Source organism: Nicotiana tabacum, chromosome 22 (genome assembly GCF_000715075.1).
Source record: "Nicotiana tabacum cultivar K326 chromosome 22, ASM71507v2, whole genome shotgun sequence".
NCBI lineage: Eukaryota > Viridiplantae > Streptophyta > Magnoliopsida > Solanales > Solanaceae > Nicotiana > Nicotiana tabacum.
Window position 1 is genome coordinate 24076234 of NC_134101.1, and position 23129 is coordinate 24099362.

The following is a 23129-nucleotide window of genomic DNA, read 5'->3' on the forward strand; positions in this document are numbered from 1 at the left end:
CACTCCAAAGAAAGGGTTCACACAAGTGCTTCCCAACACTTAATTCTCATACAAAACACTCTTAATAAAGGAGGAAAGGAAGAAACAAGAAATGAAAACTCAAGTCTTGTTGGTGTGTTTAAAATGAACTAATGTCCTTTCCTTTTATAGGAAAAAAAGTCTTGGCCTCTTAGTTGTAAAAGAAAAGATATAACTTGTGCAAATGATATCCACCACACAATGCAATATTTTTGGGTCCCAAAGAATATTGCCAACAAAGTTTACACTTTACAAATATGCTTATGCTTATGTGAGATGGACTCCATTAGCCAAAATATTGGTCATATTACAAATGGCTTCTTTTGCTTTTCAGAGTGCAGCACTGATGAGGACTGCATGTATGCCGGTTCTTGTAACATATGCAAAAGTTTTGATCCTAATCTACGCCTAAATTAAAGGATCATTCATGGCGTATTCAACTTGATCGAGATGAATTCTACTACTCATGTTTTGTGTTGTTGGTAAATTGTTGTCTTTTCTTTTCCCCTTTTCAGATTTGTTTCTCAAAAGGAAAAATAAAGTAAAATAATGAGACCAAGTTCAAATGTTCTTGGGGCATGCATGATGCATGGTCTACAACTGTTTCTGCATTTGTACTTCTAATAAGAATCTCGACCAGCTTGCTTAATTATTGATAGGCTATATGTATATCCCTGTTATGTTTTGATAATCTAACAAACTTACTGTCAAGAACCAGATAAGGAACCTGTTACACATTCTCAAGGCCTTAAGATCAAAAGGTTCCAGCTTGGGATATGGTTCAACTCTTCAAAGTCAAAGGAACAATATTGGAAACAGATAACTACCGTTTCCCAAGGAAACTGCACAAGTTAACTGCCCCAGTTGTAAAGTTGTTGCCTGCACACGCTTCGGTACAGAAATAACGCAGCAGTCAACTTTATGGGGAGTGTCTTTTACCTACCTTGCTTACATCATCCTAGTGATGTCACAAATGCATTATTAGCGTCAAGGAAGGTAAAACAAATGACTCGAACACTTTGAGAATTTACTCAAGCACACTCATAGTGATTGATCATCAAGAAAACGATTCTCAAGTGCATCAAGAACAAAGAACAACACTACTACGGACCATTTCTCCATATCAAGTTATTGTATGTCCTTAGTTGAGTTGTAACTTTATAATAGTTCTTCAATTGTAATTCCTACTTAGCGTGCTTAGAAGTATTACGTAGGAAACCCTTTGTAAATCATAAACCCTTATGTTTGTGTCTTGGCTAGAGTTAGTCGAGTTGTAAAGTCTTTGTAATAGAGTTACTACAAAGTGGCTTGTAATAGAATATTGCATAGTGAGGGATTAAGAGGTTAATTCCTAGGTTACATAGGTTGTAATCTGAAAGTTGCTCAGTAGTGAAGTTGAAATCCTACAAGGGTAGGTGGTGGTTTATAATCCCGTTGAGCTGGGAAATTTCCACGTAAAATTCCTCCTGTCATTTACTCACTGCAGTGTGTGTGGTTTCTATGGGAACTTATATTTGTGGGAACTTATGAAGAACCTGTTTCTCTATATAGTTTGGTGGACCCTTAAATTTTATCAATTGGTATCAGAGCATGTTCTTTATATCAGGCTAACGCCTAGAAAGGATCCTCATGGCTGCTCCACCAAACTTTGAAGAAGTTCAGTCCACCTACAGGCTACCAAGGTTCAATGGCCAGTATTATGGATGGTGGAAGACAAGGATGCACGATTTTATCATGGCTAAAGATTCCGAGCTCTAGGACGTTATCTGTGATGGACCATTCGTTCTCACAAAAACCAGTGGTGACCCTGCTGTAACTATTCCCAAAATAAGAAAAGCATTTAATGATGCCGACCGGAAAGCCATAGAGAAGAATTTTCGTGCAAAGAAAATCCTTGTCTGTGATATTGGTCCTAATGAATACAATAGGATATCTTCATGTCAGTCAGCCAAGAAAATCTGGGAAGCTCTCCAGATAACTCATGAAGGAACAACACAGGTCAAGCAATCCAAGATCGATATGCTCACAACTGAATACGAGCTCTTCAGGATGAAAGATGATGAATCCATCCAAGATATGCATACTCGCTTCACCTCTATCATTAATGAGCTCCACTCTCTTGGTGAAATTATTCCAAAAAACAAGCTTGTTAGGAAAATCCTTAGTGTGCTGCCCAGTTCTTGGGAAAGCAAAGTAAACGCCATTATAGAGGCGAAGGACTTGTAGAAGCTGACCATCGATGAACTCGTTGGCAATCTGAGAACATATGAAATGAAGAAAAAGAAGGACAATGAAAGAAGAGAGACCAAAAGAGAGAAGAACCTGGTCCTCAAGACGGACATCAATGATTCAAGTGGTGAGGATGGTGATATGGCTTACTTGACAAGAAGATTTCAGAAGATGGTTTGCAGAAATGGAGGCATTTCAAAAAGTGGGAGTTCTAGCAAGCCAAAAAACTATGACCTCTGTCATAAGTGTGGCAAGCCAGGATACTTCATCAAGAACTGTCCCCTCCTAAAGAAGGATCAATTCAAGCACAACATAGACAAAGCAGCCATGAGGAACCCGGTTCCTGATAAATGCTTCAAGAGAAAGAATGTCGCTGACAATATTGTGAAAAAAGATCTTGCTGCATGGGGAGATTCCTCCAGCGAATTTGAAAAAGAAAATAATCACGGTGATAGTTCAATAATGGTAGTAGAAAGTGAATCAAATGAGTATGACTCAATCTTTGCCTTGATGGCTCAGTCTGATGATGATGAGGATGACGACGATGATGAGGTAAATTTTCTGGATGTTCAGAGAAATCTGAAATCTTATTCTCCTAAAAAACTCATGTCTTTAGCAAATATGTTAATTGATGTTTATCACAGTCTTATAAATGATAAAGATGCTTTAACTGTGGAATTAGGAGAAGCAGAACAGACCAGAGATGACCTAGTAGTCGTTGTAGTTGATTTAAAGGAAATAATTGAGAACCTGAAGAAATAGAAGGATGTCGTAGATGAAAAAATTACAAATATAGAACATGAAAAAGATTATCTAATGTCGTTATGGTAGTCCTAAAAGAGACCATTGAGTGTGTAAGAAAAGAAAAAGAAGTCTTAACTGAGAGGGTTGCTAACATTGAGCATGAGAGAGATGACCTATTAGTGGTGCTAGTGGACTTGAAGGAAACAATTGGGGAACTTAAAATGGAGAGTAGACCTGAAAATTCTCAAAAAGGAAAGGAAGTTGCAAGTGAGGCACACATTAAGCTTGAAAGTGAGATAAATTCAGTGAAGTCTAGTCTGTGTGCTGAGCTTGAGAAAAACAAACAACTTCATGAAGAACTAGGAAGAGTGAAGAGTGACCTTGAAAAATCACTCAAGTGGACCTGGTCCTCTTATGCTATCACTGCCATGTACACCAACAATGGGGGAAACATGCAGGGGATTGGGTTCCAAAGGGAAAAGATTCCTTACAATCCTCATAGCAAGTACGTTACTGTACCTGATAATTGACTTTGCACTCACTGTGGCAACACTGGGAACTTTAAAGAAAACTGTAAGGCCAAATTTCAGTCACAACAGAAAAACAAAGTTTTCGCTGAAAAAGTAACTACTGGTAGAGAACCTGGTCCCTCATATAAAAAACGCATGATGCCTGTTTGGACCAGAAGATCCCTCATTCACCCCTTTCATCATTACAAGGGACCCAAACTCGTTTGGGTTCCTAAGTCTAATTCCTGATTTTCTTGTGCAGTGAACAGTCAAAGGAAGCAGCCTATAATGGTACATGGATAGCGGCTGCTCAAAGGATATGACTGGAAGTACAAATGATTTCCTTTCACTTAAGGCCCTGCAAGGAGGAAGTATATCCTTTGGAAATGGCAAGAAATGATATATTCTGGGAGTTAGAAGGATTGATAAGTCTCTCTCACACTCAATCGAAAGTGTGTACTACATGAATGGGTTGAAGTACAGCTTGCTAAGTGTTTCCAAGATCTGTAACAAGGGAAACAAGGTGGAATTTATGTCAAAAATATGTACAGTCACAAACCTAGTGACTGGTGAAGTGGTGCTAGTAGCAAAAAGATACAAAAATATCTTTGTTGCTGATTTTGAGTCTCTGCAGAATGGTTATCTCAGCTGTCTAAGTGCTGTTGATGATGATGCTGAATTATGGCATAGGAGACTGGGTCATGCAAGTTTCATGTTGCTGAACATATTGGTCAGGAAGGACCTGGTTTGTGGTCTGCCCAAGTCAAGTTTCAAGGATCACAAAGTGTGTGATGCATGTGTAAAAGGCAAGCAACTCAGATCGTCATTCAAGCCCAAAAAGAAAGTTAGTACCTCAAGGCCACTTGATCTTCTTCACATGGATATATATGGACCCATGAGGGTGTCAAGCAGGGGAGGAAAGAAATATATCTTCGTTATAGTTGACGATTACTCCAGATTCACCTGGACTCTGTTTCTCAGAACCAAGGATGAAACCTTTGAAGTGTTTGTTGCCTTTGTCAAAAAGATTCAAGTGAAGATGGGTAATAATGTAGCTTGCATCAGGTCTGATCATGGGATAGAGTTTGACAATGCCAAATTTGATGAGTTATGTATTGAAAATGGTATCACTCACAATATTTCAGCTCCAAGAACACCTCAACAAAATAGTGTTGTGGAGAGGAAGAATAGAACTCTTGAAGACATGGCAAGGACAATGTTGATTGGCAGTGGGATTACAAAGAATTTCTGGGCAAAAGCTGTCAATACTGCTTGCTACTTGGTGAACAAGACTCCATATGAACAAGACTCCATATGAAATGGTGAATGGAAGGAAGCCCAAGCTGACACATCTAAGGACCTTTGGGTGTAAATGTTTTGTACTCAAGAATAGAAAGGAAACTCTAGGAAAATTCGATGCCAAAAGTGATGAAGGAATCTTTCTGGGATACTCATCTCAAAGCAAAGCTTACAAAGTATACAACAAAAGAATCAATGTGTTGAAGAGAGTATACATGTGATCTTTGATGAATCTCACCTCTCCTGTGAGAAGGACAAACGTGTTGACCAAAATGGAGAACCTTTATCTGTTCAAGGTGAAGTTATTGACATGGAAAATGGAAAGGCAGACATGATGAGTCATGTCAAGGAATCTAGTGAAGATGATGCAAATACATCTCCATCCATTAGAGAGGAACCTGGTCCCACGATCACAACAACTGAAGCTAAAAATATAGTTGTTGATGCAGTCCAAGGTACTCCACTTGCTGAAGTAAGAAGCGGCCAAGAACCTCAGTCAGATATACCTGGCTCCTTTACCAATGAGATTCAGGTACCAAATTGGAAACACAAAAGCTCACATCCTCTCGACTCAGGAATTCAGACCAGGTCAAAAGCTAGAAACTCACTTGCCTTCTCAGCCTTTCTTTCTCAAATAGAGCCTAAAAACATCAAAGAATCTTTGAAAGATGCAGACTGGATCAATGCCATGAAAGAAGAGCTAAATCAATTTGAAAAAAACAAAGTATGGCACCTGGTTCCTCGACCTGCAGATCGAACTGTTGTAGGAACTAGGTGGGTATTTAGGAACAAACTTGATGAGTTTGGAAACACAACAACAAATAAGGCAAGGCTTGCAGTTCAAGGCTACAATCAGGAAGAAAGGATTGACTATGATGAAACTTTTGCTCCAGTTGCTCGAATGGAAGCTATCAGAATCCTAATAGACTTTGCATCACATATGGAATTCACACTATTCCAAATGGATGTCAAAAGTGCATTTCTGAATGGCTTCCTAAAAGAAGAAGTTTATGTCAAGCAACCCCCTAGATTTGAGAGTCACGAGCATCCTGAGCATGTGTTCAAACTGGACAAGGTACGAGCATCCCGATCTTTGTATGAAAGGTTATCAAAGTTCCTTCTAGAAAATGGCTTTACAAGAGGGAAAATTGACAACACTCTTTTTCTGAAGAAACGAGAGAGGAACCTACTCATTGTTCAAGTATATGTTGATGATATCATTTTCGGAGCCACATCTGACTCTCTTTGTGAAGAGTTTGCAAAACTCATGGGGAGTGAGTTCGAGATAAGTATGATGGGAGAATTAAATTTCTTCCTGGGACTTCAAGTGAGGCAATCTCAAAAGGGGACATTGATAAGTCAGCAGAAGTACATCAAGGAGCTGCTAAAAAGTTTGACATGGAAGCATCAAAAGTTATTGACACTCCTATTGCCACAGCTACTCATCTAGACATGGATGAACCTGGTTCCTCTGTAAATCAGACAGTGTATAGAGGGATTATAGGGCCACTCTTGTATCTCACTACAAGATGACCATACATTGTGTTTGGCGTGGGTCTTTGTGCAAGATTTCAATCTAATCCAAAGGAATCTCATCTAAAGACTGCCAAGAGAATATTGAGATATCTCAAAGGAACGCAGAACATGGTTCTCTACTATCCCTCAGATGACAACTTTAATCTTGTTGGGTATGTTGATGCTGATTATGCAGGATATCTGGTGGACAGGAAAAGCACGTCTGGAATGGCACATTTCCTAGGTTCCTGACTAATCTTATGGGGTACAAGGAAGCAAAACTCCATGGCACTCTCAACTGCAGAAGCGGAATATGTAGCAGCTGCTTCTTGTTGTGCTCAATTACTGTGGATCAAACAACAGTTGGAAGACTTTGGAGTGTTCTTTGACTGTGTGCCCCGCCTGTGTGACAATATAAGTGCACTCAATATGGCAAAAAATCCAGTCCAACATAAGAGAGCCAAGCATATTGATGTGCAGCACCACTTCCTCAGAGACAATGTTGAAAAGGGGCTCATTTTCATGAAATTCTGCAGCACAGAGATCAGATTGTAGACATATTTACCAAGGCCTTGAGCAGAGAACATTTTGAAAGAAATTGCCTGGCACTGGGGTTGATAAAACCCAACTAAGAACCTGGTCCCTCGATGATTGGCTATGAAAGAAATGTTCAGGTAAAATTAGTTAAAACGTGTTTTCTGGCAATGTCTAACTTATCTCTATGCTGTTACAGGTAGACACGCATGATGATTACAGAGCAAATAGGCAGTGGATGCAGTACACGCTGGTGAAAAGGGCAAAGCTTACATATGCAAGATTAGTCAGGGAACCTGGTTCTCCTAACACAGGTTAGTAGCTTCTCTGTTCTCTCATGCATAATTTTGAACGGTTAAAACAAGTGCCACATCATCAGTGCGTTAGTTTCTTTTCCTTGCGTCTTTTGAACCCAAACGTCTCACCCGTTAATAATCGACCCGACTCCTAAAACTGCCGCCCTTTCTTAACCTGTCCTCATCCATCTTAAATACATCCATCACTGTCACAACTCTTCACATCAAACTTCAAACTCTCCCTTATTCTTCCTCTCTTCAAACTACCCATTCCTTTTCTTCAATTCATCACTTCTCCCCATGGTTGAAAATCATGAAAACTCGAGTGTTCTAAGTAACACCCCAATTGAGTCCTCGCCAGTTAAAACACCAATGTTTGACTCCTCGCTCCTTACTACTACTAGCCAAAAACCTAGGACAAAGTCTCCCCCACTCTCAGTTTCCTCTCCTACCCAATCGAGTTCTAGTTCTCATAGGAGTCGCAAAATCTCGACTCCTAAAAGGTTTGTGGCTACGAACTTTCCTCCTGCCTCGTCGGGAAATCTAGGTGAAAAGGGTACAGTTGACGAAGAAGAAAATTAGGAAATCTCCAGTCTTCCTTTAGATGAAGTCTCAAATGCAGACCAAACTACTGGTTTTGAGAATGCTGCAGTTCCTAATCTTGAGCCCACAAGTACAACTCTTTCTTCTTTTGCGTTTTCCATAGAGTTACAAGATAAAGAAGCAATAGAAAACATGCTATCTATAGCTAATGAGGGGTTATTATCGAAGGAAGTGCGGATGAGTCTGAGGCTCAAAGGGAAGAGTCTAAGATTCTGGTAGAGGGTAGAGAGCTTGTGCCTATTGAAAAATTGACATAGGACAATACTACCGGGGTACCAAATGGGGGACATGATCCCTCCTTAGAGGATCCAACTCAGGGGTCCTCTCAAGAGCCCCAGGTCAGTATTGATCCTGCTCTCTCTCCTCATTTCGATGCTGAGCCTTTGTCTGTGGTTGTGCCTGAGATGATATCTGATTCTAACGAAGTAGTTGGGGAAAGTGAAGAGGATTCTGATGATATGCCAATTGCTAGTTTGACTAGGCGTAGACCAATGGTTGCTCAAGAGTCTACTCCTAAGAGACCTACTACAAGGTTGCAAAGGAAGGAGGCTCTTAAGTCTGCGCTTAAGAACAACCAAGCTAAGTCAAGGAGAAGAAAATTAGTAAAAGATGGGAAAGTTGTGAGCGAGAAGACAGTGCCAGTTGTGAATATGGATGATGAAGTAGAAGAGGAACCTGGTTCCTTGACTAGAAAGCGCTCATAGAAGAATGGTCTCCCCAAGCCTAAAAAGGGATCTCCTGTGTCTGCTGAAAGTCTGAACAAGTCTGATGATGTTGTCGCTAGTGAAAATGTGGTGAAAGAATCTGGTGATAAGTTGGTAGAAGAGTGTGCTGCCAGGGTGATGGAAGAATTATGTGAAAAGTCTATGAAGTCTAATGAAAAATGAAGGAATGTTCGCAAGTCTGCTAAGAGAAAAGCTGATACTGATGAGGAACCCAGTTCCTCAAAAAAGGCCAAAGTTGGTGATCCAAGGAGTGCTGGGAAAGAGAAGTTGAGGAATCAAAAGGTGCTATAGGGACACACATTTGCCCCTGACAATTTGGAGGAGGCTGGTATGAGACAGTTGGTTGAAATTTGTGAGTTTCAACAGTGGACACATTTGTTCACAAGTGATGCTTCAAAGGTGTATGAGGAGGAAGTTCAAAGTTTCTATGTCGGCCTCTTCAAAGTTGAGGATGATCACAACTGCGTACTGGTGAATGGAGTTGATATGGTAATGGACTCTATTTTGTTGGGATTTATTCTGGGTGTGCCTGCTGAAGGGCTGTCTAGTGTTCAGGGATCTTGTTCTCAAAATTTCAAAAATGCTATCCTGAAGGACAGAGCAGTTCAGCAAGGGGAACGGGTACAGAAGAAGGCCCTCCTTCTAGTGTACCAACTGCTATTTGAGATGGTGAACAAGGTCTTGCTCCCTCGTGCTGAGAGAAGATCTATCACTTCTCGTGCATACATGTTCCTCATGGAAGCACTGAACAACTTCACTACCATCAACCTGCCTGGGATCATGATAGAGCACATGCAGAAAGTGGCAGATTTTAAAGATGGTAATCATGGGCTGCCTTATGGGTTCCTTATACCAAGGTCTTTAAATACTTCAAGGTTCCTCTGGGACAAGATAAAGTGGGCACTAAGAAGCAAACCTTCTCCAAGTCCACTCTGGAAGAATGTGAGTGCATTGATAGGGCTGGAGGAGTTGGAAGCACTTCTACCATTTCTCAGTTGATCAACGCTCAGAACAGTGCTACTACTGAGATAAGGCAGTTGAAAGCAAGGAATGCTATCCTTGAGAGTAAGTTGAGTTATCTTTCAGAAGGCACCTGGTTCCAGTATCTCTCAAAGTGAAGAGGTTGCCCATCTGACCAAGGAGAATGTTGAGCTCAAGAAACAGGTGGAGGACCTGAAAGAGAAACTGCTCAATGAGCAAATGTCGGCGAATGCTCGAATGGATCTCGTCCTCCAAACCCTTGCCTCTGCCTCCACCTCTAAGCCCTCTCCTTCTAGTGCTCCCTAAAAAGGCCCCTCATTGTCAAGTCTTAAGTATTGGTTTCCTATGATTAGTTTTTTTTATGATGTTTGTGGTATTTTTTTTTGTTGTTTTGAATTGTGGATGGCTGTCAGTAACATTGACTCTGCTCCCTGTTTTCAAATCCAAATTGTTTAATGGAAGCTTTTCCCTTTTGTTGTATATGCCTTGTATTTATGCTCTATTTTTAGTCATGTTGTGTGCACACAAGTGGCATGAGTTAACTCAAGCTAGACTTCTTTCTGCTATAAGCCTGTTACTAATATTTTTATGATGCCAAAAGCGGGGGGAAATAATTCAGGGGGAACAAGATGGGAAACAAATTCAGGAAATACTGGTTCTTAGGGGGAACTTGAATTATAAGTTTGTCATCATCAAAAAGGGGAAAATTGATAGGCTATATGTATATCCCTGTTATGTTTTGATGATCTAAAAAACTTATTGTCAAGAACCAGATAAGAAACTTGTTACACATTCTCAAGACCTTAAGATCGAAAGGTTCCAGCTTGGGATATGGTTCAACTCTTCAGAGTCAAAGGAACAACAGAGGGAACATATAGCAACCGTTTCCCAAGAAAATTGCACGAGTCAACTGCCCCAGCTGTAAAGTTGCTGCCTACACACGCTACAGTGCAACAGTCAACTTTATGGGGAGTGTCGTTTACCTACCTTGCTTACATCATCCTAGCGATGTCACAAATGCATTATTAATATCAAGGAAGGTAAAACAAATGACTCGAACACTTAGATAATTTACTCAAGCAGACTCACTGTGATTGATCATTAAGAAAACGATTCTCAAGTGCATCAAGAAGAAAAAACAACACTACTATGGACCAGTTCCCCATATTAAGTTATTGTATGTCCTTAGTTGAGTTGTAACTTTGTAATAGTTCTTCAATTGTAATTCCTACTTAGCTTGTTTAGAAGCATTGCGTAGGAAACCCTTTGTAAATCATAAGCCCATGTGTTTGTGTCTTGGCTAGAGTTAGTCAAGTTGTAAAGTCTTTGTAATAGAGTTATTACAAAGTGGCTTGTAATAGAATGTTACAAGTTAGTGAGGGATTAAGAGGTTAATTCCTACATTTCATAGGTTATAATATGAAAGTTGCTCAGTAGTGAAGTTGAAATCATACAAGGGTAGGTCGTGATTTTTAATTCTGTTGAGCTGGAAATTTTTCACGTAAAATTTCTCATGTCATTTACTCACTGCAGTGTGCGTGGTTTCTGTGGGAACTTATATCTGTGGGAATTTATAGAGAACCTGGTTCTCTATATAGTTTGGTGGACCCTTAAATTCTATCAATTATCAAACTGTTTCTTGTTTACTATACTTTCTCTCGTATATACACGCTCATGTAAGATAGTACGTAATACTAAGCCAAGTTTTTGACGTGAGGGGATGGACACCCATGCGCTCAACCTGAGCCTGATAACGCCCAACAAAGCAGTCATCACAATCAGGAGATACAATGTTGCTTATGGGTTCGTACAGGGGTGGCAAAATGGTTAAAAGAAAACAGTTATCCGTCCATATTATCCATTAAAAATGAGTTGGATAATAAATTTTTTTAAAATGGGTCAAGTATGGATAAAAATCATATTATGCACTTAGAAAATGGATAACCAGTGGATAACTAATGGGTTTAACTTTTATATTTATAAGCCTCAAATTAGGGTTTCCTCAAGTTTGAGAGACTTCGAATTCTCCCAAAAGTGATCATATTCAAGAAGCCATGTATAATATTGATATCTATATTATATTATCCACCGGTTAATCTATTTTTTATCCGTCTTAAATATGGGTCGGGTGGGATAATTTATCCCTTTTTTGCATTACCCGTTTTCGACCCGTCCATATCCGACCCACCCCGCCCGTTTGTCACCCCCAGGTTCGGACGAACCTGTAGCTTTTGCTTAAATTTTGTATTTATATTAGGAAAAATTTATTAAAATATATATAAATATTTAATTACAAATCCAGCAACTAGAATGAGTTATGAGTTCAGTGAGAAGTTTGAAACCCATAAATTTAAAATTCTAGTTTCACTTCTTATCATAATAACCGAGGGTTCCAGGTCACAATCCATAGGAAGCAAGTACAAGGGTAGTTAACCCTATATATGTACTATTGTCTTATACAATGCCCGTTATCTTTTTAAAATCCTAGGATTGTTATAGGTTTTGTCTAATTAGGTTACCTGATTTGTAGGGGTGTCAATGGATATTTAATAACCGACTAAACCAATTGAACTGTACCGTATCAAACTCATTTTTAGAGTTTTTTTTAATAAAACCTAGGTTTTAATATAAATCTATAACCGCACCGATAATTAGGGTAGCCTTTTTTATTTTATGAAAATAAATCAAAAAAATATCGAACCGAACCGAACCGGACCGAATAAATTTGGTGAAAAATATATTTATATATTAAGTTTAAAAATAATAAAGCATTAAATTTTTTCTTGAGCCTTAGAATTATGAAAATGGTTACATGCCAACAAGTAAACTCAAAATCCTAATTTCCAAACCTATTATGCTACTCCTATTGAAATTAAATTATTTCCAACATAATCACTAGCAAGACATAAGGTATTCTAGCGATTATGAGTAGCGAACTACAATGTATTAAATATGTTTCCTTTCGTATGATTTAGATTTATTTTTTGAATATTTAATCTTCTATAGACTTTATTCTTGAGTCTCAACTTAATTGGTTAATATCTTTCCACTCGTGTGATTTATATTTTTTTTGTCTTTGCTTAGTGTCTTTTACACTGCTATAGAATAGTTGATGGATTTATACTCTGGACATCTTTCATATTTTTCTTAATTCATCACCCTTTAAACAATAAAATGTCTAGAGAGTTTTGTGAAATCCTATAAAAGTACGTAGGTTATTGCATTATACTTTTACTCAGCGCCGGCTCTAATGTGTTGAGTAGTAAGGCTTGTGCCTTAGGCCCCTAAATTTTAGGGGCCCCATTTTTAAAAACTAATAGGTTTATAGGTATTTAAAAAATAATATTTAGTACTTTTAATACAAAAGAAGAATTTTTAATATAAAAGAAAAGAAAGCTCTTTAGATACACAAAAAAAATTAATAATTTGACTTACTTAAACATGGGGAGATGAATAGTTTTTCCAACATTTTAATTTTTTACTTCTTACTCCTTCATTAGATAACGTGTAAAAATTTTATTCTCCATTTCTTAATTTGTCCAAGTCAATCTTTCTTTTTTTGATCTCTTCATATTTCAGAAACCCCTATATATTTTCTGTCTTTCTCTTTAATATTCTTACTCACCTTCTTTCTCCAAAAAATTTAAGCTTCCAATAGTTCTATACTTCTATTGCTCTATAAAATCTTATCTAAAATTAAAAATATCTTAAGAAAGACTAGTTGGTTATATTATCAATTGAAAATGAATTATTAGGGAAAATCGACTATAAAAAGGATTATTAACACTTTGTATCTCAAAAAGCTAGAAAAATAGACTTTAAATAAAATATACCGCATAACTTTCTTTTAAAAATTTAGGCTTTAGGCCGGGATATACTTGAGTCACCCCTACTTCTACTAGTGACTTTTACATGATTTTAAGAAAATAATCGAAAATTAACTAAATCGTACTGATACTGACGGGAAACCAACATGATTGAGTTCGAAAAGTCTAATTTTGATTATACATAATAGAATAACTAAAAAATTAGTATGATACAAATTTTATAAAATAATCGGTCGAACCGAACGGTTGACATCCCTAAGGCTCAGCTGTAATTACCCGCTAATATCTCCCGATATTAATGAGCCTACTCCCAATCACTATTCCTGGCTAATCGAAAGGCCTTTAAGACTGATTCAAGTGATCTTGTGATATTGCCTTCGATTAATTAGATGACTAAAGGAGAAGCGCGAAAAAAGAAATTCAAATCCGGAGAAGATAGAACAGGAAAAAAGCTTTGACTATAGAAGAATGATTCCCTCTCCGTTAAACGAGAGCTCATCCACATGCGACACCCTAATTTCTGTGACTGACTTTCTTCTCTATTCGACAGCTTGTTTTATTTTGCTTCAATAATTAAGATCCATAATCTATGGTGGTTTAGCAATTAAATCTCATTAATGGTCTGACTTACTTCAAGTAGAGCTCCATTATCGTGGCATCAGCTTATATTTAATGCTCATGACTCCTTGTTTCACGGCAACTATTCTCATTAACTGTTTACTACTCCTTTATATGATGCGCCTATAAACATGCACAAAATAATCCTACAAGTATGATTTCTACCCAATTCCCCAAAGAATATATATATATAAAGTCCTTCCCATTTTACTAATTTTCCCAATATCTGTTTACAAGAATTATTATTACAGACCATATGAATTATACCCCAATACTATATCAAATTATCAATACTTCTCACAAATGCTTAGGATCGTTTGGTACGGTGTATAAGAATAGTGTTGAATAAGGTGTATTAATAATGAAATGATTAGTAATGTATGAGTTAGTAATGCAAACATTAGTTATGCAAAGATTATTTCTTATCCACTGTTTGGTGTGGTATATTAAAAATTAAAATGCATTGCATAATTTTTAAGAAAATTAGTTGTTTACAAAAATGTCCTCAATATTTTTAACTTTAAGGGACTTTAAGCACAATTTTGTCGTTAGCTATACCAATGCATGTATTAATAGCCTAGGTATTGCTAATATCATGGTTTGCAATGTATTAGTTATACATAGGATAATACAAAATAAGTTGTATAACTAATACTTGCATTAGTAATACATATGTTGAAAAAGTGTACGAAACGAGAGATTAGTAATACCAAAGCTAATGTGTGCATTATTTTCTCTAATGCATCCTACCAAATGACCCGCCCCTAATAAGTAGTGATGTTGTTTCATGACTAGTAATGACTGTACCCCTCTAGCCTATTTAGTGTTTCATGCCGTAAAAAACATACTTATAAAGAAGAAAAAGATCTAAATATCAATGTAATATAGCTTAATCTTTTGAGACAGAAAGAGTATAACTAATTAGAGCTAATTATTTGTTTTTTCATTTCATATATTCATATCAACAAATATCAACACGCCTACTGCGGTAAGTTTCATTTAGCCCACAAAAATGTATGAATTAGTAAACTTTTAACTTGCCTTGCCCAGCAAATGCACGAAAATTTGCATTAAGTCATCATTTTTTTTTTCCTCGTGAATTATTTCAAAATTTTACTTGATTCACAATGGACGACTTAATTAGTTATGATTATTTTCTTGATTAAATGTCAACGATACAATAAGGATTTTGATGGTATAGATTTATTTTTAATCTAATAAATAACACTAACTTAAATATATGAACTGTGTTTATACCATTGGGGAAAAAGCGAAAGGAAGCGTTAGAGTAGCTGGGCCACTGATACATGGGCGCAATCTGAAGTTTAGCAAAGGAAAGCAAGCGGCCCATTAATGTTGCTAGAGTAGCCGACCCACTTGGGGGATTTGCAGCCGTACCCTATATTTGTGCCACCTTTTAACCTGTACCCTATTTTTTAAAATTATTAATTTGGTAGTCATCTCACAAAAAATCCGTAATAATATGACAATTACACCCCTGACAAAAGATATAAAACGATCTCCTCCTCTCCTCTCAACAAATTTATAAAAAAATCAGAAACTTGTCCAGATTCATCTTCAGAATCACACTTGCATGAAGTTGTTTCACCTTGAAGCTAAAACTTCATGCTAATATAGCATGAAGTTGTTTCGCATTGAAGCTAAAACTTCATGCTAATGCATGCTAAAGTTATTTATCGTGTAGTCTATAGTTTTGTCATGAATTTTATCTGAAACTTCACTCTAAACATGCTGAAGTTATTTAGTTCATTTGCTAAAATTTCATACTAAACATGCTGAAGTTATTTAGTTCATTTGCTAAAACTTCAGACTAAACATGCTTAAGTTATTTAGTTCATTTGCTAAAACTTCAGACTAAACATGCTTAAGTTTTTGTCTTGTAGTATGTGATTTTCTAATGAATATTTGTTAATGCATACTGAAGTTATTTAGTTTATTTGCTAAAACTTTAGACAAAATATGCTGAAGTTATTTAGTTCATTTGCTAAAAGTTTACACTAAACATGCTCAAATTTTTTAGTTCATTTGCTAAAACTTCATACTAAACATGCTTAAGTTTTTGTCTTGCAGTATGTAATTTTCTAAAGAGTTTTTGATAATGCATGCTGAAGTTATTTAGTTCATTTGCTAAAACTTCATACCAAAACATGTTGAAGTTTTGTAACGCAGTCTACAGTTTTGTCCTGAGTTTTATCTGAAACTTCAGTCTAAACAAGCTGAAGTTTTTTAGTTTATTTGCTAAAATTTCAGCCTAAACATGCTTAACTTTTTGTCCTGCAATTTGTCAATAGTCTTTTATTAAAGAAGGGCAAAATCATCTTTTTAAAATACTTTTAACAAAAAAAATGGGTACGGATACAAACGGAAAAACAAAATGGGTATAAGTTAAAAAGGGGCGACCAAATAGGGCGCCCCATGCAATTTTTACGACCGACTTTGTATTTTACCATTTACTTGTAATTTCAGTGTAAAAATAGCACGGGCTAGCCAGTTTTCGAACTGGTAATAGAAAAATAGCCAGCGTTTGCAAGGTCATTGAAAAATAGTCATTGTTTCGCTGAAACACAGAAATTTCCAGCATAATGTACTAGATTATGGAGCTATTGTGTATAAACTTCCAGCATATTATGTTGAAACTCCAGCACACGGAAAGTTACAACACAATATGCGGGATTATGGAGCTCTTGCATATTAACTTCGAGCACATTATAAAATTCCAGCAAATTATGCTGGAGGCTCAAACGTAAAAAATTCGAACTCCAACATATTATGCTGGAATATTCCGAAATTTTAAGAGTGTTTTAGTTCAGATTTTAATTTATCTTTTAATGAAAAGTGACTAAATTTCGATTACTCTTGAAATTATGACTATTTTTCAATTACCAGTTATAAATATGACTATTTATAATTTTTCCCCCCCAATTTCAGTTTCTCAGTTTATTTCCTTTAATTGAGTAAAAGTATATAAACAGAGATATTTCGGAATAGGATGACGACAGGTCATTTCCACTTGACCGGGTTTGCATTCAATCTCTCGTTTCTCTCCTCTCACCCTTTCTTCTCTTTTGTTCCGCCATTACTAATGATTCTTCAACTTAACAGTATACTTCACTTGAAAGTGCCAACAAAAAAAAAATTTAACTAACAGAAAAGAAGGAAAAATAAAGAGGGGTTACACTGACCTTAGTTCTTGAAATCGAAATATGTGAAAAATTTGCTTAGTTAAAAGATCGATATTACGGAAATGAAAGAAAATGACTAAACATGGAAATTAAGGAAAGAAAAAGTACATGAAGAAGAAAAAAGAAAATTAACCAAAACTCTTGGATATTTTAGTTTCTCTTTCTAGTTTCTTTTTTCTTCTTGTTGGATAACTTAGTGTAAATGTTAAATACTGTGTAAGCCACTTGTAATACTAATTTAATAGCTATCTATGTAAAATCAAAATCTAAGAGAAGTACATAGTAGTGTGTAAGCCACTTGTAATACTATTTTAGTTGTTATTTAGGTTAAATCAAAATCTCTGATACCCACTTGGTAACTAATAAGTAACATGCAAAGAAACTTGAAGGAATCTCTACTAAAGAGGTTGTCATCATGTGGACTTCTCCTTCCCCTTTTCTTGAATAAATTTTGTTTCAACTTGGTATACGTAATATAACTTGCTTAAAGACAAGTTGTAATTTAGATAGGGAGAAATATGGGGGAGAAGAGGCCTATAAATTCATGGCCTTTTATGAAGCAAAAAATTGCACTCCAATAATATATTTTCTTATATATCTTTCTCCCTCTTATAAGCTATACTATTGTTGTCATGGCTCGCAGTTATGCTTTCTATTTCACTGTTGCGCTTATGGTGATGTCTGGTAAATGACCTTTTAATTTTCTACACCTCACTCTCTTTTTAGTTGATATGTCTCTATGTAGGTTTACATAATTAATACATATATATGTCTAATCTTTTACACATCCGGACAACAATGATATATATAACATATTGATTTTGACACTTGATTGTTTTTATTGGATTACAGTGTATTTGGCTGAGACGCCGAAAGTGAAAATACTAGCTGTGAGAGAGTTGTCGAATGTAGCAGCACAACTTAATTCAGAACTAACTGGCTTCAGTGTTTGTGGTGCAGCCTGCCATTTTTCAAGTGAATGTGGTAGGGCGTGTCCCCATTGTTACTACAATTTTAGGTATCCTGGCTACTGGTGCACCGCCTAAAGGATAATTGATGGCCAACACAATATGATTGATTATCGTCTTTGCTTTTGTGTGTTTTCCTTTCTCCATTTCAGCTTTCTTTAATTTTCTTATGGAAAGAAAGAAAAAAAAAACGATTAAGTTCTACTTCTACCTAGATCAGGACTATATATCGGATGTAAGATGAGATGTTGGCCGAACTATTCCTGCTATATTTGTAGTTTGTGTTTTGAATAAAACTAGTCTATCATTTTGCTTATCAAAATCTCTGTTGCCTCTTTATTAGTTTCTATCGTATACATGATTACGTAAAATACTATTCCGATCCGTTGGAAGCCAGAGTCCGGGACCTATGAAGATCTAACAACCAAATTTAAAATAAGTGGGCGACTAATTCAATATTTTTAATAATAAATATATATAAATAATTTCTCTATTGTAAATAATATTAATTGTAAAATAAATATTTACTGCCTTTTTTTATAATTTAACACTCAAAAATACTTTTTGTAAACCAAACATAATTTGCTTCTTAAATATTATTGTACTTCTCAAATAAATTTGCCAAACATAAACTCATACGTTCCAAAAGTAGTTTTTAAAATAAGCAGTTCAACAACTTGGTCAAACCGGCTCTACATACACTTTGCTCCTAGTACGCCGAACATCATTAACTCATGGAATATCTACATTTATGGTGCATAAATGTACATAGACTAGGACTTTGAACCAAGTGCAAATAAAAAACGATAAACGTTTGGGGGTTCATTGAATTATTATTTTATGCACTGATTTAGTGAATGTATTAGTTAAATTAAGAAGTTAAATATGGACATCCATTGATTTACTGCCTTTCGATAATTATTAAGACTCTTTAAAGAGGTCTTTTTGAAGAGGATATAAAATTAACTCAACCAACTCCAAATTACTTGAGTATTACATATTTCTTTAGGAAGCATGATGAGGTTTTTCGGGACTTTTTCGTATATAAAAAGTTTTAAGCTTATTTACCCGGTGTATCTAAGTTTTTCTATTTACTGAAGGTAATTAAAGTTTTTTTTATATATAAAATATATACAAATCCGGTCAAAATCTACAATTTATCTACAACCTGAATATAATTTTTTTAACAGAAATTCAGTCAAAAACTAGAATTTATATATAAATTATAGACAATTATGTTAGTTGTATATATTTTGTATCCGTATCAATACTCGACATATAAATTATATACACAATTTGCTTATGTGATCTTCCTCGAGTTTCAATCTGGAATTCCAATCAAAATCAACTCGAATCTTCACCAAATTCGCTCAAAATTAGATATAAACTTCAAATGATATCCCCAATCATTTGCAACAACACCCTGTCCAAACAAATAACAATTTCATAAAATTTAATTTTTGAATTCAAAACTTCGAAGATTTTAAGTGGATGTCAATATAGTTTTTTTATGAATTAACAGAGTTTGGTTCCAAAACCTTTTGTCCATAGGCGTCAAAGCTGAACAATTTGATCAATGACAATAATCCAACAGCATATAGCATAAGTTTGTTCCTCGAAAAAGGAATCTAGAAAGGAATCTCATGAACCAAATATTTTCGTTAAGTCCTATGGCTCCTATATTTACCCAATTTTCGATTCCGGAGATACACAAATTTGTCTTTTTGGTTGTGATTATTTTTTATTTAGTGAATTTTGAAAGAATCATTTGGTTGAATAAACAATTATGCGTGAGAAAAAAAAAAGCTGGGAGAGAAAATGTGAAAGATTAGATTCTAATTCATTATTTTGTATGTAATTGGTAAAATTTATATCAACTTGTAATTAAATTAAAATTTCATTATTAAGGGTACATAAAAGTAATATAGATAAGTAAAATTTCTTCTTTTTATCAAGGTCCACCAGCTTACTGTGGGCTTAGGCCTGACCCTACCAGTATATATCACCCGAAAAAAGTGTAAATTAAGTAATACATAAACTTTCGCTTACAATACAGAATCAGAAGAAAACTATAAGAGGAGGACTCTTCCTTTATAATTTGAGCTTTATCCACAATTCAAAAAAAAAAGCTATAAACTGTACACTCATTAAGCTGTTATCCATTATTCAAAAATCGATACAAATTGTACACTAATTAAGCTGTAATAACCATAATCAAAATTAAACTTTCACCGTCATATTATGTTAACCATTTCTGATTACCACTGAACTCCAATCACTACTGCCTCAGCTTCACATTATGATATCCTTGTAAGGGAACTGGTTATTAGGCTTTATAAGTTAAACTATTGATGCAACGAACACATAACCGGAGTTTCAAGCCCTAATACAAGGTCTTATAAGGATACACTAAATTAGAAATTGAAGTGGATTATTAACATGATAAAAAATGGTGATTGTTTATTTTCTAACTATTTTTATGATTGCAGGTCGTTGCTCACTCACTTGAAATACACGTTGATTGGCCATGCAATATGTCTTTCGAGAACAAAAAATTGGCATAAATCTGCTAGAAAGGAATTAACTACGATGCATAATACGATTACTGCTAATATTGTTAACCTTTTGGCAAATTCCCCGTTGTATATTTTGGATGTTTTGCAATCAAACAAATGGGGGATATTAATGATATTGTAAAATGTGATTCTACAAGCATCACTTATTTTAGAAAAATCGTTTCTTCTATTTATATATTTGTTTGTTTGTTTGTTTGTTTTTTCCCCTAAATGTTGTAGACCTGAATTTTATGCTATAGTCGATGTTATATAGGTTACAGGGAATCTAAATCGTTAAAATATATATACATTTTATACTTGACTCTATCTAATATGCCATTCGAGGGAAACTCAAGGAAGGTTGCTAATTTGCTATAGATGAGCACATATAAAGCCAAGTAGCCAACTGACTTAAGTAGAAATATAGCAATCAATAGGAAAATTATAATTCATTACTGAATATTTGCTATAGATGAGCACATATATATTAAGAAGTCCACTAAATATCTATAAATATTTGATCGTGAACCCAACTATTGTTATAAATTTACTTGAAATCGATGCAGGAACTCATAAGTTTCAAATCCTCATGGCATATATTAATAAGGCAAGCCTTCCGTGGTAGGCTTCATTTACCCCACAAAAATGTATGAAAAGGTAAACTTTTAATTTCCATTCAAGTGTTAACTTGATTTGCGAATAAATTAGAAGACTAGTAGTGTAAGAAATATTAAAATAAAATTTACAAAATTAACTGATCGGAAAAAATATTGATTCCAAGTATAGATTTGTTTCGACAAAAATTTGAAAACGGAAACCTGAGAAGTTATATTAAGTAAGATTATGTAGTTAAATGCGTTTAAACTGAAGATCCAGTTGAGGCACATTAGCCAACTAATCAGAATGATGGGAAAGCTATGCTTTTAAATCAAGTTGCTATTAAATTTAATTAATACTTCTGTTTAGGTTAAAATTTTCGAAATGAGCTCTTGATCTCCAGTAAATTTCATCCCTCTTCTTACGATGGCATATTAGATGGATGCTTAAGTGAGGGTTGCAGAAGTACTTAGTAGTGTGTAAGCCACTTGTAATACTATTTTAATTGTTACTTAGGTTAAATCAATATCTATTATACCCACTTGGTAGCTAAGTAACATGCAAAGAAACTGTAGGGAATCTCTACCAAAGAGATTCTCATCATCTGGACCTCTCCTGCCCCTTTTCTTGAATAAATTGTTTCAACTTGGTTCGTAATATAACTTGGTTAAAGACAAGTTGTAAATTATATAGGGAGAAATATGAGGGAGAAGAGGCCTATAAATTCATGGGCCTTAATGAAGCAAAAATTTGCACTCCAATAACACATTTTCTTATTCATATTTCTCCCTCTTATAAGCAATACTATTGTTGTCATGACTCGCAGTTATGCTTTCTATTTCACTGTTGCGCTCATGGTGATGTCTGGTAAATGACCTTTTAATTTTCTACACCTCACTCTCTTTTTATTAGATATGTCTCTATGTATGTTTACATAATGATTTCAATATAATGTGTAATCTTAATTTTACACGTTCGAACAACAATGGTATAACATATTTATTTTAACACTTGATTCTTTGTTACTGGATTATAGTTTATTTGGCTCAGTCTCCAATACTTGCTGTGAGAGACTTGCCGACGAATGTACCAGCAGAACTCAAATCAAAACTAACTGGTGGTAAGAGTTTGATGAGTGGTTGCGGCGGATACTGCCGCTCGAGCAGTGACTGCTTTGATAGGTATTGTAAGTATTGTTACTACGATGTTATTAACCATACCTATGGTTGCGGCTAAGGGAGGATCATCGATTGCCAATACAATATGAAGTCTGTTGCTTCTCACTATATATGAGTAGAGATGTTTGTGTTGTTTATTGCCTTTGCTATTGTGTTTTCCTTTTCCCGTTTCAGTTTTTCTTTTTCTCATGGAAGAAAATAAAATGACTAAGTTCTACTTCTATCTAGATCAGGACAATGTCGAATGTAACATCAAGATGGGTTGTGTTGGCCTACATTAACTGTTCCTGTTGTATCTGTATTTCTAATTTTTGAATTAAACACTAGTATCATTTAGCTTATCAAGATCTCGGTTTCCTCTTTACTACAGTTTTTGTCATGTACATGATCCCATGCGAAGATACTACATAGTAATTGAAAGCCAGCTTATGGGGTATGCCAGGGGATGGGGCTGAGGGAGGAGGGAGACTTATGAAGGTCCAACAATATTAACAAAAAAAGTGAGTGTACAACTAACCAGGCACTATAAAAGTCTTCGCTCGTTTTGTATCCTTAACGGTTGATGAAATTTCCTAAACATCGGGTAGAAACGGAGGGATTTGTGTGGCTATAAATGTATTTGTGCGGTCTTAATATTGCATTTTGAAACTTGTGGTATCTTAAATCTGTTATATCATTTATGTGACCGTAAATACTTTTTATTAATAAATTAAAATAATAAATGACACAC

At 35.5% G+C, this 23129-nt stretch overlaps 1 protein-coding gene and 2 long non-coding RNA genes across 3 annotated transcripts; all 3 read left to right on the forward strand.

The window, feature by feature from the left end:
• Window positions 1–294: 294 nt before the first annotated feature.
• On the forward strand, window positions 295–2244 carry LOC142175747 (uncharacterized). Its single transcript, XM_075242733.1, has 2 exons — window positions 295–377; window positions 1818–2244. Exons 1-2 carry the CDS (start codon window positions 295–297, stop codon window positions 2242–2244), a joined length of 510 nt encoding a protein of 169 aa, XP_075098834.1.
• Window positions 2245–17657: 15413 nt separating this feature from the next.
• On the forward strand, window positions 17658–18391 carry LOC107816808 (uncharacterized). The gene is made up of 2 exons (XR_001655038.2): window positions 17658–17785; window positions 17954–18391. It is a non-coding gene; the product is annotated as an uncharacterized LOC107816808 (long non-coding RNA).
• A 3563-nt stretch (window positions 18392–21954) lies between these two features.
• On the forward strand, window positions 21955–22740 carry LOC107816809 (uncharacterized). Its single transcript, XR_001655039.2, has 2 exons — window positions 21955–22088; window positions 22258–22740. It is a non-coding gene; the product is annotated as an uncharacterized LOC107816809 (long non-coding RNA).
• Window positions 22741–23129: the final 389 nt, after the last annotated feature.

Excerpts from the sequence above, each read along its gene's own strand:
- LOC142175747 (XM_075242733.1), top strand. The coding sequence starts at position 295 with ATGGACTCCATTAGCCAAAATATTGGTCATATTACAAATGGCTTCTTT. Across the intron at positions 378-1,817 it reads AGCACTGATGAGGACTGCAT|TGGTGACCCTGCTGTAACTA; the intron begins GTATGCCGGTTC and ends CACAAAAACCAG.